The 14,420-nt window shown below is 53.2% G+C and overlaps 2 protein-coding genes across 2 annotated transcripts; both read left to right on the top strand.

The window, feature by feature from the left end:
* The first annotated feature begins 6 nt into the window (after nucleotides 1-6).
* On the top strand, nucleotides 7-5,327 carry LRP10 (LDL receptor related protein 10). Its single transcript, XM_006913610.2, has 7 exons — nucleotides 7-270; nucleotides 673-717; nucleotides 1,216-1,351; nucleotides 2,299-2,489; nucleotides 2,608-3,616; nucleotides 3,942-4,071; nucleotides 4,198-5,327. The coding sequence occupies exons 1-7, from the start codon at nucleotides 237-239 to the stop codon at nucleotides 4,801-4,803; spliced, it is 2,151 nt and encodes a 716-aa protein (XP_006913672.1). The 5' UTR covers nucleotides 7-236; the 3' UTR covers nucleotides 4,804-5,327.
* A 141-nt stretch (nucleotides 5,328-5,468) lies between these two features.
* Nucleotides 5,469-14,025, top strand: REM2 (RRAD and GEM like GTPase 2). Its single transcript, XM_006913609.2, has 5 exons — nucleotides 5,469-9,832; nucleotides 11,048-11,389; nucleotides 11,629-11,702; nucleotides 12,403-12,610; nucleotides 12,956-14,025. Exons 1-5 carry the CDS (start codon nucleotides 9,730-9,732, stop codon nucleotides 13,249-13,251), a joined length of 1,023 nt encoding a protein of 340 aa, XP_006913671.1. The 5' UTR covers nucleotides 5,469-9,729; the 3' UTR covers nucleotides 13,252-14,025.
* The last annotated feature ends 395 nt before the right edge of the window (nucleotides 14,026-14,420 follow it).

Genomic DNA, 14,420 nt, shown 5'->3' with positions numbered 1-14,420 from the left:
GCGGCGGCTGGGAAAACAACTCTGAAGTTGGCGAGCGGCCCCGCCCCTGCTGCCGTGCCGCCGCCGCCTCCCCACCCCCAGCCCTGGCATCCCAAGCACTGGTCGAGGAGCCGAGGCCATGGAACCTCCTCGAGGAGACGGCACTTCGGGACCTGGACGTTCTGAGCGGCGACGCCTTCCCACTGGGTAGACGACAGAAGCTCTGGGAAGCTTTCTGCTCCGCCAGACGGCTCAGTATGCTGCGGGCCACCCTCCTCTTCCTTCTCCTGGGTAAGAAACCGAAACTCCTCATCCGGAACCCCGCCCCCAGGGCTATCACCGGCCCAGGAGTTCTAGCTCCCTTTCTCCTCTGAGGCCCTTTACCCTACCCTACCCTGTTTGCCCTTGCCTTCTGCCCTGCTGCCACACCCAAGCGCTGCCTGCCCCAACCCCCGGGAAGTCTCCGGCCGCCCCCCTCAGCGTTCATCCTCCCTCTGGCTTCCCTAGATCTCTGTACCCACCCCGCAAGCCATGCTGCCGGACCTTCCTTTGAGATCGCACACCAGAGCTCCCCTCTGCTCCATCACCCCTTCCCATAAAGTCCCAGATGGCTCCCTTTTCTCCTTGAGTTGCACAGATTAAGAAAACTTTGACGATGACTCATTCTCCTGCCCTTTCTCGCTCTTCCTCTAGGAGGCGCGCTGGCCCATCCAGACCGGATCAATTTCCCAAATCCTGGTGAGGAGATGATGTCTCTGGGGCCTAGGGCTTTATAACGAGAGAAGACTCAAAAGGCGGATTCTCTCTTTTCTGAATTTTTCTGGTACCTAGCATAGTTTTCGAGTGGAGATTCATCCATCCGTTATTTTACATGGGGAAATTGAGACCCAGCGTAAGCCCTCACCTGGTAGTTGCATACTATTTTGTTTTTTTCCCCAGTATCCGTGCTTGATCTCCTTAGTCTTGCTGAGGGTAGAGACAATATTTCTTGCTCCTCCTGGCCCAGTGGCTGGCACAAAGCAGACCTTAAATTGTTTATGGCGTTGATACTTAAGGTGAAGCAATGATGCGTATTGGTGAGGGAGGGGGCCTCACTGAAGACTATGACTCTGTATAGAGTGTGGTTGAGGAGGAGAAATTTCCCTGCTCCTTCTTGAAGAGCCCAGATCCTTGGAGGCCTCAAGCCCAGTAGGGATGGGACTCTGGACCAGTGTCCCTGCTTTTCTCTCTCACCAGCCTGTGAGGACCCTCCAGCAGTGCTCTCGGAAGTGCAGGGCACCTTACAAAGGCCCCTGAGCCGAGACGGCCACAACTCCCCTGCCAACTGCACCTGGCTCATCCTGGGCAGCAAGGAGCGGAATGTAATGGTCAGGTGAGAAGCAGGGCAAGACTCTGTTCCTCTCCCCCGCCCCTCCCTGCTTCATCATGGGAAAACCGTCATGGCACTTCTTCATAGAATTTCCATCTCTGTTAATACGGGGAAGAGTGGAATTTGATTTGGCCTAGTCTGTCCTAAAAGCCTGGCTTGTTCTGGATCAGACACGGTGAATTGGAGCTGGGCAGGGGCAGACATCTAGCTTGGGGTCCTGGTCATCTCTGAAGGACAATGGTCACTCTAGAAACAGTCTTTAGGCTGCCATATAGCTGCTCTGAGGAGTCAGTCCTTCAATCCATTGCACATCCTTGCCTGGGATTCAGAGCTATTCCCTTAATCATCTTAGAAGCTTCCTCAACCTCCCCAGACTCTCAAACAGGAAACAGTATGTCTCCCAGGTTCCTCCAACCCTGGGCTTTGGGGTTGAGGCCCATGTTAAGTACCTGGCTATTTGCTTCACACATTTAACTTCCCATGAATTTACCCAGAAAGGAGTAGGTGAAGGGAGAGGGCAGTTTAGGGAGAGAGTATTGGGGCAAAGGGATCACAATGCCATGGTGATCCCAGGTCATACCATTGGGCACTGGGAGGAGATACCAAGTTCTGGTTAATTGAACTGTATGGTAATTGCCAGTTCCTGCTAACTCTATACTTGAGTGGCAGCACTGCAACAACTGAAAAGCAATACACCCTTTCTTATTGCAAGTCTCAGAACACAAATCAGTTTTTCCAAGGGGCTCTAGGTTCTCATGGTCTCATGGTGCCACTAGTCTATGTTAGGACTATTGCCATTCACTGCTAAGGAATTTGGCAGAGATTCGATTGGCTATTTGGATTGTGGATAAGTAGGTGTTTGTGCTTCTTGGGGTAGAAGGGGCCTGGGGGAGAAAGAGGCCAGCAGTGGTCAAGAATATCTCATATCCTACTCTCTTCCACCCCTGTAGGTTCCAAAAACTGCACCTGGCCTGTGACTCAGAGCGCCTAATCCTGCGCTCCCCTCTCCAGCCACAGATCTCCCTGTGCAAGGCACCTGCCAACCCTCTGCAGCTGCGTGGGGGCAATGTCACCATTACCTACAGCTATGCCGGGGCCAGAGCACCCATGGGCCAAGGCTTTCTGCTCTCCTACAGCCAAGGTGGGCTGGACAGGGATGTCCATGGGGCTGTTAACACAGGCAGTGGAAGCCCCGGGGAGGAGGGGAGGATCCTATCGTCTCTGGTGCTCCACAGCCCCTCTCCATGGTGCCTCTGCAGATTGCCTGCAGGAAGAGTTCCAGTGCCTGAACCACCGCTGTGTCCCTGCGTCCCAGCACTGCGATGGTGTTGATGCCTGTGGCGATGGCTCTGATGAGGCAGGTTGCAGTTCAGACCCCTTCCCTGTCCTGACACCAATCCCGTTCCCTACCCCACCCTGCAATCACACCTTGGAAGACTTCTATGGGGTCTTCTCCTCCCCTGGATACTCATACCTGGCCTCAGTCTCCCATCCCCAGTACTGCCTCTGGCTCCTGGACCCCCATGATGGCCGGCGCCTGGCTGTGCGCTTCACAGCCTTGGACCTGGGCTATGAAGATACGGTGCATGTGTATGATGGCACCGGGCTCCCTGAGACCTCCCGGCGGCTGCGCAGACTCACCCACTTCAACAATGGCAAGGCTGTCACTGTGGAGACACTGTCTGGCCAGGCCATTGTGGCCTACCACACAGTTCCTTGGAGCAATGGTCGGGGCTTCAATGCCACCTACCATGTACAGGGCTACTGCTTGCCTTGGGACCGACCCTGCGGCTTAGGCTCTGGCCTGGGGGCTAGCGAGGGCCTAGGTGAGCGCTGCTACAGTGAGGCACAGCGCTGCGACGGCTTATGGGACTGTGCTGATGGCACAGACGAGGAGAACTGCCCCAGCTGCCCACCTGGACACTATCCCTGTGGGGCTGCCGGCACTCCTGGTGCCTCAGCCTGCTACCTGCCTGCCGACCGCTGCAACTACCAGACCTTCTGTGCTGATGGAGCAGATGAGAGACGTTGCCGGCACTGCCAGCCTGGCAACTTCCGATGCCGGGATGAGAAGTGTGTGTATGAGACGTGGGTTTGTGACGGGCAGCCAGACTGTGCTGATGGCAGTGATGAGTGGGACTGCTCCTATGCCCTGCCCCGCAAGGTCATCACAGCCGCAGTCATTGGCAGCCTTGTGTGTGGCTTGCTGCTCGTCATTGCTCTGGGCTGCACCTGCAAGCTCTATGCCATCCGCACCCAAGAGTACAGGTCAGTGGGAGTGTAGCTGGCTGGAGAGGAGTGGGGACTGTGGGGGAGACAAGGCCTGTGCCCATGTTGGGGACAGATTCTGGTGACCAGCTCATGGATTAGCTGTTAGGGTTGTCTGGCTTTGGGAAAGGGGTGCTCTTCTGAGGAAAGGCAGGTCTACATCCTGAAAGTAATCTCGAGGAAAGGACCTCAGGTTACTTTTTGGGGAGCCATGGCATATCTTCAGTTGTCCTGGCCTGGGTGTGGAGGGAAGAGGCCTGTCTAGGCTGGGACAGGCTGCTCTGGCCAGAACCATCTGTGACTGAGTAGCCCTCATTCCTTCCAGCATCTTTGCCCCACTCTCCCGGATGGAGGCTGAGATTGTGCAGCAGCAGGCACCTCCGTCCTATGGGCAGCTCATTGCCCAGGGTGCCATCCCACCTGTAGAGGACTTCCCTACAGAGAACCCAAATGATGTAAGTTGCCCCACAACCTTAGTTCTTCCTGCTCCCATCTCTGCTGTGGCCCTGCCATTGTCTCCTTTCAGCCTTCTGGCCCTCCCCACGCCCCCCAACTCTGATGTCTGCCTCCTCTCCTTGCAGAACTCAGTGCTGGGCAACCTGCGTTCTCTGCTTCAGATCTTGCGCCAGGATATGACTCCAGGAGGTGCCGCAGGTACCCGCCGCCGACAGCGGGGCCGCTCAACGCGCCGCCTGGTACGCCGTCTCCGCCGCTGGGGCCTGCTTCCTCGAACCAACCCCCCAGCCCGGACCTCTGAGACCAGATCTCAGGTCCCACCTTCTGATGCTCCCCTTGAAGCCCTAGATAACAGCACAGGTCCAGCCCGTGAGATTGGGGCAGTAGGTGGGCAAGATGGGGAACAGGCACCCCCACTGCCTGTCAAGGCTCCCCTTCCATCTGCCAGTACATCTCCAGCTCCCCCTACTGTCCCTGAGGCACCAAGGCCACTGCCCTCAGCATCCCTAGAGCCATCACTGTTGTCTGGAGTGGTACAGGCCCTGAGAGGCCGCATTCTGCCCGGCCTTCGGCCCCCAGGACCAGCTCGACCCCCAGGACCAACCCGGACCCCACCTGAACCCCACACAATAGTCCTGTCCCCAGAGGATGAGGATGATGTGCTGCTGGTGCCACTGGCTGAGCCAGGGGTCTGGATAGTTGAAGCAGAGGATGAGCCACTGCTTGCCTGAGGTGACCCAGCTCCCCAACGGCTCAAGTACAGTGACAGTAACCCTCTAGAGAGCAGCTTATTTTCTTGCCACTACCTCCCTTTTCTTCCTGACCCACAGTCTGAGGGGACTTAGTGAACCTCCCTTTGGCCCCGTGTCATTGCCGTAAAGTTAGGTGTCCCTTGGGCAGGGAAAGGGCTCACACAGAGCTCCCTCTGCACGTGGCCAGAGACCAGTCCCTCTACCACCCTCTCCTCACACTACCACTATTCAGGTGCCTCTTTTTAAAACGTGAAGGGGTTATAGGCCTGATCATCCCATCCTTGCCATTCCCTTACTCAGAAGTGACCTTTAGCACCAGAATGCCAATTGGCTGGAGACTTCCAGCCCCCAAGGGGAGGATTTCAGGCAGAGCCTGAGGTTTGCCAACTGTAATCCTTCCTATAGGGCCTGGCTTATAAAAAGAGCACAACAAATGCTTTTGTCTCATAGCTAGGTCATTGTCTAGAAAGTCAAGATTGAAAATAAAGGAATCAGAAATTTAAGTTTTTTGTAAATGAGCTGTGAGCCTGAGCCCTGCCTCTCTACCCACTTCAGCTTATGCTCAGCTCACCTTGCTCCTTCCTATGTAGGCCTTTGCTCTGCCCTCTACTTCCTGCCTTCTTCCTGTTTATCTTCTAACCACACACCCTTAATTTTTATGCCACTTAGTGGGTAAGCAAATTCTAGGGACCCTAAGAACCAACCCTCTCCACCTCCACTCACCGCCTGGGGCCCAGCTCCATAGTGACTAACACCAGGGTGAGTACCAAGCCTCCTTATTCACTGCCAGGCCGGAAGTCTGGTGAGCCAGCTGGGCTTTGTAGCTGGGAAGGTTTCCATTTATGGAGTATTCCCAGAGCACAGATCACAGGAGCAGATTGTCCCTGGTGGAACATGGGAGCCACGACTCCTGCCCTCCGCTCTATACCCCCACCAGGCACTTACAGTCTGTCCTAGGCAAGACAGATGAACTTTTACCCAGGATGCCTCAAAGCAAGCAAAGATGAGTCAAGAAAAATCACAAACATTCAGGATATAAAGGTGCTGGCATCACCTTGGCCAAATCTAAGAGGTCTTCCTGGAAGAGGGCCCAAAATAGATTCTAAAGAATGTTGTCAGTAGTTGGAATGGAGTTGTGAGTTCTAGGCAGGTTGAGAGTTGACAGTATAAGCAAACTAAGCAGATTTGAGGGCCAGGGCTATAGGCTGGATCCTGGACCTCAGAGAGGGGAAGGAGTGCAAGCAGTGGCCAGAGCCAAAAAGCTAGAGAGGGTGGGGAAGGAGGGAATGGCTTGAGAAATGTTTGAACCCAGCCTCTGGTAAGCAGGACAACTGTCCCAGATTTTGGAATGAAAATCAGGACAAAGGATATAGAAGGAGCCTATAGGGGGAAAGAGCAGAACTGAGATATCCCCGACAGAACCAGCGCCCCCTTCCCCAAATGGGCTCCCCTTCAGGTTCACCCTTACTTTTCCTACCTGGCCTGGCCTATCCCCACGCCTCTGATAGAGGGCCCCTGTTGATTACACCCTGTCAATCTCACACTCAGTACTAATTCTGTAATGTTTTCTCTTTCCTAGTGAGCAAGAGTCTAGGGAAGTGGCAGAAAGGGGATATGGTGCAGTCCTGGGACCCTGGCATCTTGGTTTGGGAAAAACTCAAGCTCCTTTCACTCTAGACCCTCTCCAGAGATTGGGGAAGGGGATCCAGAGATCCTTATTCTTGCTTGCTTTTCTCCCTTTGGACCTTCCTTCCCAAGTGCAAATACTCCTTGGTCTCACCAGTGTCAGGCCCAGTGAAAACAGTGAAGCAAAAAATGCTGATTTTCCCTCCCATACCTCCATCACTTGGTCTTTGCTGTCTCCCTGCGCCTGTCTTCCCCAGTAGCCACCTCAAAAACCTTCAGTCTGATATCTTCATCCCTTGTCCTGCTTCAGACTTTCCATAACTTGAAAGTGGGCAAAGATTTAAGGTAAAAGAAAGCTCCTCATGGTGGAATGCCTCAGAATGCTGGAGGGAGGACTTTAGGGTAGAGTGTACTAAAAAGGCCTGTACATATAGATTCATGGGCCCAAAAGAAGCTTCTTGAGGTGCTGGATCTGTGCTCTAGGAGGTGCAAGCAGTAACACTGCTATTGTGAGTCCTAATGAAGGCTCTGTTTGGCAGAGAGAGGAGATTCACCTTGTACAGGCCATATGGGGAAATTAAGTGAGAGGGTCTTAGCCAGGAGAGGGTAGGGGCATTGGAGAGAACTCACCTATTTTATTTTATCCATGGCCCAAGGAAAAAGAAAATAGCAACTTCAAATCCTATCTGGATAGACACCACTACCCAAGGTGCTCAGTATCAAATGTGGGAGGAGGGAATTGTTCTTAGCTTGAGAAGGGGATCAGGCTGGGAATCTGAGATAACAGCAGAATTCAGTCTTAAGGAACAGAATCTGGGCCTGAACCTAGCTCCAGGCCCCACTGAGAGGGGAGAAGGATCCACAGACATACAGCCAGAGGCTGGGAACACCAAATAGTTGGGCACCCTGCTGAGTACCAGCTCCTTTATCTTACATGGCCAAGCCTCATGACAAGGCTGTGCCATGGGCCTCCTAACTCCAATTCACATGTTCAGGAGCAGCATCAAAGAAATTTCAAGACTAGCCTAGTCTCCACAGAGAGGCAGATTTCTTTTTTAAGAGTCAAAATGAAAGTTTATTAGAAAAGGGGTAACACTACAAACAGTGTGCTCTCTCTTCTCAGAGGCAGAGAGTGAGAGGGACAGAGAGGCAGATTTAAACCAGGATTGGCTTGCTTCCAAATCTCACCCTTGTCCCACCATTCCACATTCTCTTGACCTCCCATTCCTTAGATATGGGCAAGTGCACAGCCTCTTACTAGTGAAACCAGAGAGATGGTTCAAGGTGAAACCCAACCTGCCTCTGTGGCCTAAAGCTGGCTTGAGGGCAGGCTGAAGTCATGATCAAGAATCCTTGCTGGGCTCTGCAGCCTTTGACTCACTGTTACGTGATATAACAGAAATAAATCTAGCCACCTAAGTGAGTTTTCCAAATACATCAAGCTCACCCCTTTGCAATTTAAAACTTTTCTAAAAATTCATTTTGGAAGGAAATCATTCTAAAGCATCACAGTCATCTTCAGCATATCTGCAATATAATATAAATATTTCTAGGCAGCTGAGGATCATTCATAGAAACCAATGGCTCCCCTGCAGCAATGTTTTCAGAAGCTGTAACAGTGTCAGGGAGTTGTCTATGCCAAATAACCTTAGACCACTATTTAAATGCTTATAACTACTTTAAAAGTTTTTTGTAGTGTTGTTTACCTCACTACCAGGGGTCACTTGCTGCTCTAAATGTGCTTCTGATCTGTGAGTACAGAACACACAAGGACACATTAAATTTGTGAATAAAGTAAGGTTAAGTAGGCCGTGATTGAGGACTGGAGAGTCTATCCAATGAGTATTGTAGCTGCTTAGGAGTCCTTTCTGCTCCCTCTAGAACCCACAATGCTGACCTGTAGTTGACGTCCAGATAAGTGAACTGTCACTGCACATTAGTCCCAAGATTACCATTTGCCTCTTTGATTGGAAAATTCCACTAAAGATTGCAATATGGATTGTTCCCAATAATTGAAGACAGTTGGAATATTAAGACGAGAAATGCAGCATAAGGGTAGAGACAAAAAACAATCTAGTGTTGGAAAGAGTTGAGTGAGAATCCTGGTGTCCCCACTTTCCAGCTGCATGCTTGATTTGGGGACAGGCCGTCCACCTACTACTCTGAGCCTCAGAATCATTAGGACGAAAGAGCTAATGCAGGAAGGTGCTTAGCCCAGCACCTGGCAAAAATGGTTCAGGAGAGGCCAGGAAATCAGAATGTGGCTGTCAGGAAGACAAGAGTGGGAGCCTGAAGAGAAAGGGAACCAGGCAGGAAAGAAGTAGTAAAGATGACACACCTTCCTGGCTTCGCACAAAGAGGCAGACTGTGTGTCCACCTTGTGTAGCCCAGAGGCCTGGTGGCTGCTTTGCTGAATGCCACAAGGGATGGAGTGGGCTGGCACATCCCATCCCCACCTTGGGGTTGGGAACTTCTAGAGAGCTAGTCTCTCCCTTTTTTTCCTTCTGTGGTTAACACTTGGATGGTTGGCCTGGCAGGGAGAGAGAGAAAGGAAGTCCCCACAGTGGTTTGGACCTACCTGAACCTAATACCAAAATGAAGGTGCCCAAACAAAGCAGCCACTTCTCCTTCCTCAAAGCCCCCATCTGCCTATGGACCAGACTGGGAAATGGGTATCTTTGTGGGCCTTCGCCCAGAAGGGACGGGTGGGTGTGGGGAAGGAGAGAATGACAGGGAAGCTTGGTGGCAGAGTGGCTGTCCCCCTGTCCCTGCATTTCTTTTGGTTTCTGCCTCTAGCCCCTCCATTTAGCCACAGAGCACCCACCCTGGGCTGAACACTGGGCTAGGGAGCTGGGAACACAGAGGTAACTGACAAATAGTCCTGGCTCCTGGAGAAAGATCTCCCAGTCCCTGGGTCTCTGCCTCCTGCTTCCTTTCCTACAGACCCCTTGCCCTACTTCTCCGAACTCGTCTCCTCTACCCTATGACTTAGTTCTGTTCATGTCTTAACTCCTCAGTGTGTGTGTGCTCCCAGAAGAAAGCGACACAAAGGCTGGGGAGGGGTGGCAGAAAGGAGGGAATCCCGCTGACATCACTGCTCATTAGTATGTGTGACCTCATCAGGGGCGGGACGATTTCCCCAGGTGTGGAGGGCGGGGGGGAGTGCAAGAGCAAGAGTGGGGAGGTGGTATTTAAAGGGAAAAGCTGACAGTGCTGCTGAGTGAGGGAGCGAGTGCTGCGAGTCGCCGGGCTGCACACCCACACGCACACCGCACACCGATGCATACGGACCTGGACACCGACATGGACACGGACACAGAAACCACAGCACTCTGCCCCTCCGGCAGCCACCAGGCCTCTCCCCCAGGGACGCCCACACCAGGTGAGGCTGAGCTGGGCAGGTTTCCGCTGAAATCGTGGGGGTGAAAGCTGAAGCTTTGTTGGGGATGTCAGAACTAGGGGTTAAAGGAGCTTGAACCCAAGCAAGCGGGGAAAAGCAAGTCCGGAAGAAGGGAATCCTGCTCACACTAGGACTGGGGCTGGACTGGGGCTTAGCGGTGAGTGATGCCTTAACACCCCTTCCCCCATCACTCCCAGGGCTTCACTGGGGAAACCGGTGCTTGGCCCCCTAGGTCAGCCCATTCCCAAGAGACAGGGACAGGCAGGAGGGAAGGGGGAACAGGAAGGGGCAGCCCACAAGCCTGGGAATCACGGGCTGGGGGCTGCCCTGGGGACCTTTTGTAAGGGTTTCTTCTGGCTCCTGGAGGCCCTGGCTGCCGGCCAAGTATTGATCCTGGGCTATTTCCAGCTTCTCTCCCTCCCCCTTTGTTGTGTCTGTCGTTCCTCCTCTAGTTACCTTGAACCATGCATTGTCACTCTCCCTCTCTTACTCCAGATCTCTCACTCTCTCCCTCTTTCCTTCTCCCTCCCTCTACCACACCATGAACACAATATTCTCCAACTCACTGGGATGAAGAAGGATTCTCACACACTTCCATACACTGCGGAATACTTACCTACAGGGCCACGAAGAGGCAGCCCTCTCGTGCACACACCCACAGAAAACCAACACGCACATCTCAAAGACCAAAGGCCCTTCCCTGGGAACAGGCCCCCCACAAAGTTTTTGACTACCACTACCTACTGGGCAGAACCTGGGCAGCAGCTTCAGCTTCTCATCCCTGAGCAAGCTAGGAGGGGATCCCTCATGCTGGAAGCTGCAGGGGCAAGGCCTCTTGGTGGAAGGAGCAGCAGCCTCAAGGCCAGAGGCCTAGTCTGGGGGTGTGCCTATGTGTCAATGTGAAGTGTGAGTGGGTGTGCGGAGGCTGTACACAGGTGCCTCCCCTTCATGGGGCATGTTTTGAATAGGTTGTGGCTGGAACCACTTTGGGCAAGCCATCAGGTCACCTCCTTGGAGCCCTAAAAACCAGTTCAGGTTTCTGGGGGAGTTACAGTGTAAGAGGTCAGACCAAAGATTCTTAGCTCCTTCTGGGTCATGGTCATCGACTGGGCCACTGAAGGTAGCGCAGCCAGGACTGAGCCGTCTGTAGATGGCTAGGTACACCCCACTCATAGCTTCCTTCTCTTTGCCCCCCAGAAGCAGACACCACTCTGCTGAAGAAGCCAGAGAAACTGTTGACAGGATTGGACCGAGGCGGGCCACCCCCTGCCCCAGGGGCCCCAAGACGAAGAGGCAGTATGCCTGTCCCCTACAAGCACCAACTGCGGCGGGCTCAAGCTGTAGATGAAATCGACTGGCCACCTCAAGCCTCATCCTCTGGCTCCTCTGACTCCTTGGGCTCAGGGGAGGCAGCCCCCACCCAAAAGGATGCCACCTTCAAGGTCATGCTGGTAGGGGAGAGTGGCGTGGGCAAGAGCACCCTAGCAGGCACTTTTGGCGGTCTCCAGGGAGACAGTGCTCATGAGCCAGAGAACCCAGGTATTTAGGGGAGCTCTGCAGGGGTTGAGGGTGTTTCTGGAGCCCTAGTCAGGGATGGAAGAGCTGAAGGCATGAGCAGCTCCTGGAGGCCAGAAAAGAAGTTTTTCCAATGCTTTCTGTGGCAACCTCCCTGGTTGGGGGTTCCTGGTGCTGGGATCTGAGGCACCCCTGGTTACCAGGTCTCATAAGTGTTGGCAGCCTCCTAATAGGCTCCATTCTCTGTCCTTATTTCCCCACAGAGGACACCTATGAAAGACGTATCATGGTGGATAAGGAGGAAGTGACTCTTGTTGTTTATGACATCTGGGAACAGGTGAGAACTAAGATGTGGCTGCAAGCAGGTGATGAACCCGGAGAACTGGGGAAGGGCAAAGTCTGGGTGGGACTGTAAGTGCTGAAAGCTGGTGGGACTGTAAGTGCTGGTTTCAACTTGTAGTATCATCTCGGAGAGCAAAAGGTGTATACCAGCGTGCATATCATGGCATTGAGAGCCGCTGTCTTTCCAGGATCTTCTGACCCAGAAGAAAGTTAGGATCTGAATTTGACAAACCCTGCAGCTGCAAGCCAGGTTAAACATTCTGAAACTGACCCTATCTATGCATTTTTCAGCCCAGAAGAGTCTGATTGGACAGGACAAGATCAGGATGAAAGAAAAGAAGTGAGGACTTGTGAACATTTGGGCATAAGTGGTTACTTTGTAGAAATGAGAGACCAGATTACATACACTTGAATAGCATTCATTTCTTAAGATTTTAAGCATCAGAAAGTAGGATGGATTACCCTAGTCTAGGATCGTGTCTCCAATTCTCCCACATAGGACTCACATTACTAACTTGTCCCTCCTCCATAAACACATCCTGGGTTTGGAGATTCTGCTATTAACTAGCTCTGCTGTTTTAAGCAAGTGGCGTCTCCCTCACATCCTGATTCCTCATCCTTGATATGTAGTTGCTGGACAGGTTCTCCCATGCTTCCGGCCCTGACATTCCATGACTCTCTCTGCCCATCTGCAGGGGGAAGCAGGGGGGTGGCTGCGGGACCACTGCCTTCAGACCGGGGATGCCTTTCTCATCGTCTTCTCAGTCACTGACAGAAGAAGCTTCTCCAAAGTTCCAGAGACCCTACTTCGGCTTCGGGCTGGGAGGCCCCACCACGACCTGCCTGTCATTCTTGTTGGAAACAAGAGTGACCTGGCCCGCTCCAGGGAAGTCTCACTGGAGGGTGGGTATCTTGAACCTCATCCATACTTGATCTCCAATCTCAGGGGATCCTACCTAGTCCCTCCTTTCCTGTCACCCTTTGCCTTGAGGCCTTTTTACCCTCAGGCGCACAAACTTGATTGCAGTTAGCCCCAGGCTAAGGGAAGACTCTCAATACCCAAGCCTAAGGCCCTGAGAATCCCTTCTCTTCACTCCCCATCACCTTTCCACCTCCCCACCGATCCCTGCCTTGTTCTCTTACTTGTCTCAGTCCTTTTCCTATGCACACCTGCAACCTCACCCAGTGCACTCCTGCCCTGGACCCAGTGCAGCCCAGGCAGGCGCCTGAACCAATTCCTTCCTGCAGAGGGCCGCCACCTGGCAGGGACACTGAGCTGCAAGCACATCGAGACGTCGGCTGCGCTACACCACAACACGCGGGAGCTCTTTGAGGGCGCGGTGCGCCAGATCCGGCTGCGGCGGGGCCGGAGCCGCATGGGGAGCCAGCGGCCAGAATGGGGCGGCCTGGAGGGCCCTGTGCCACCCGCGCGCCGCGAGAGCCTCACCAAGAAGGCCAAGCGCTTCCTTGCCAACCTGGTGCCGCGCAACGCCAAGTTCTTCAAGCAGCGCTCCAGGTCATGTCACGACCTCTCCGTTCTCTGAGCCACGGTTGCCATGGTCACCGCGGTCACCATGGTCACCAGTCACCATTCTCTCCGCTAGCCCCTTCGCCCCGCCCCCATCCGCCCCAGTCAGCCTTTCTTTGTGAAGACCGTCTAGGAAACCAAAAACTCCCAGGACGCCCTGGTGCCACCGTGGGTGCGGGCCCCCACCTGCGCCTCCATGCCTTCTCTGGATATCCCCTGCTCTGGGCACCTAGGGGACGGGATGCAGAAGCGAGGGTGGGCGCGCCGCGGCCCGCGGGCGGGGCGGGTTCCAGCTGACAGTAAGGAAAATCGTTCTGTAAGGTATTTTGATTGCATTACTTCGCGCTTGACCACTTCTCCTTTAGAGATCCTAAAAGCGAAAACTGGAAAAGTGCTTTGTAGACTCCTTTACAGGGTTTTCCACCTTTGTACTCTGCGTGAACATGCCTCACCTTTAAGAGATTCTTAAAGGTAAAGACACGGAGATCCTTTTTGGATACTTTTCCTAAAATGTTCTGGCTCTTATCTGCTGCACTTGTCCACTTTGCCTTTAAGGAGTTCTTAAAGGCCAGGGCCTGGAAGTGCTATTTTTGAGAGTTAATTCTGTGGTTTTATCATCACACCATGGCACTTCCCCTTTAAGGCTATTAAAGGTAAGGTACGGACAGACTTTTGCCTTCAGATGCCAGCGTGAGGAGCTGAGAGGGTGGTAATCCCCCTTTGGCCAGAGCCCAGGAGGCACTAGCAAGGGGCCACCCTTTCCTTTTCAATAAAGAATTTTTCTACTGCACTTTTTCACTTTGTCTCTCTTTTCACAACGCCCCTACAGAAGGGATAGATGGAGGAAACTCTTACAGACAGGAAAACTCAGGTCCAGAGGAACAAGGAACCTAAATCCCTAGGTCCCAAAACTGACTTGGTCCTGGTATAGTCTGTGGCAAGGGATCACAGGCCCTTAGAGATAATGGGGTCCAACTCGTGCCTTTGCAGATGAGAAAACAGGCCTGGAGAAGAGCAGGGACCTAGAAGTAATTTAATAACTTAGTGACCCAGTGGTATCAAGTCCCCAGACTCTAAGCTCCATCTCCTTACCTTATCCTGCAAAGAGCAGGCTAGAGGCTACATTTAGCTCCCAGAGCTGCACTCAGCTATGACCTTGGCTGGTTCAAGGTGAGACCCACATTC

Source organism: Pteropus alecto, unplaced genomic scaffold (genome assembly GCF_000325575.1).
Source record: "Pteropus alecto unplaced genomic scaffold, ASM32557v1 scaffold335, whole genome shotgun sequence".
NCBI classification, from domain to species: Eukaryota; Metazoa; Chordata; class Mammalia; order Chiroptera; family Pteropodidae; genus Pteropus; species Pteropus alecto.
This window is presented reverse-complemented; position numbering and strand designations above follow the sequence as displayed.

Bases quoted from the DNA above. Each gene is read 5' to 3' on its own strand.
- LRP10 (XM_006913610.2), top strand. From the start codon at position 237: ATGCTGCGGGCCACCCTCCTCTTCCTTCTCCTGG. The intron at 718-1,215 runs GTGAGGAGATGA...CTCTCTCACCAG, and splicing joins GATCAATTTCCCAAATCCTG to CCTGTGAGGACCCTCCAGCA. The intron at 2,490-2,607 runs GTGGGCTGGACA...GTGCCTCTGCAG, and splicing joins TCTGCTCTCCTACAGCCAAG to ATTGCCTGCAGGAAGAGTTC.
- REM2 (XM_006913609.2), top strand. From the start codon at position 9,730: ATGCATACGGACCTGGACACCGACATGGACACGGACACAGAAACCACA. The intron at 11,390-11,628 runs GTATTTAGGGGA...ATTTCCCCACAG, and splicing joins TCATGAGCCAGAGAACCCAG to AGGACACCTATGAAAGACGT. The intron at 11,703-12,402 runs GTGAGAACTAAG...GCCCATCTGCAG, and splicing joins TTTATGACATCTGGGAACAG to GGGGAAGCAGGGGGGTGGCT.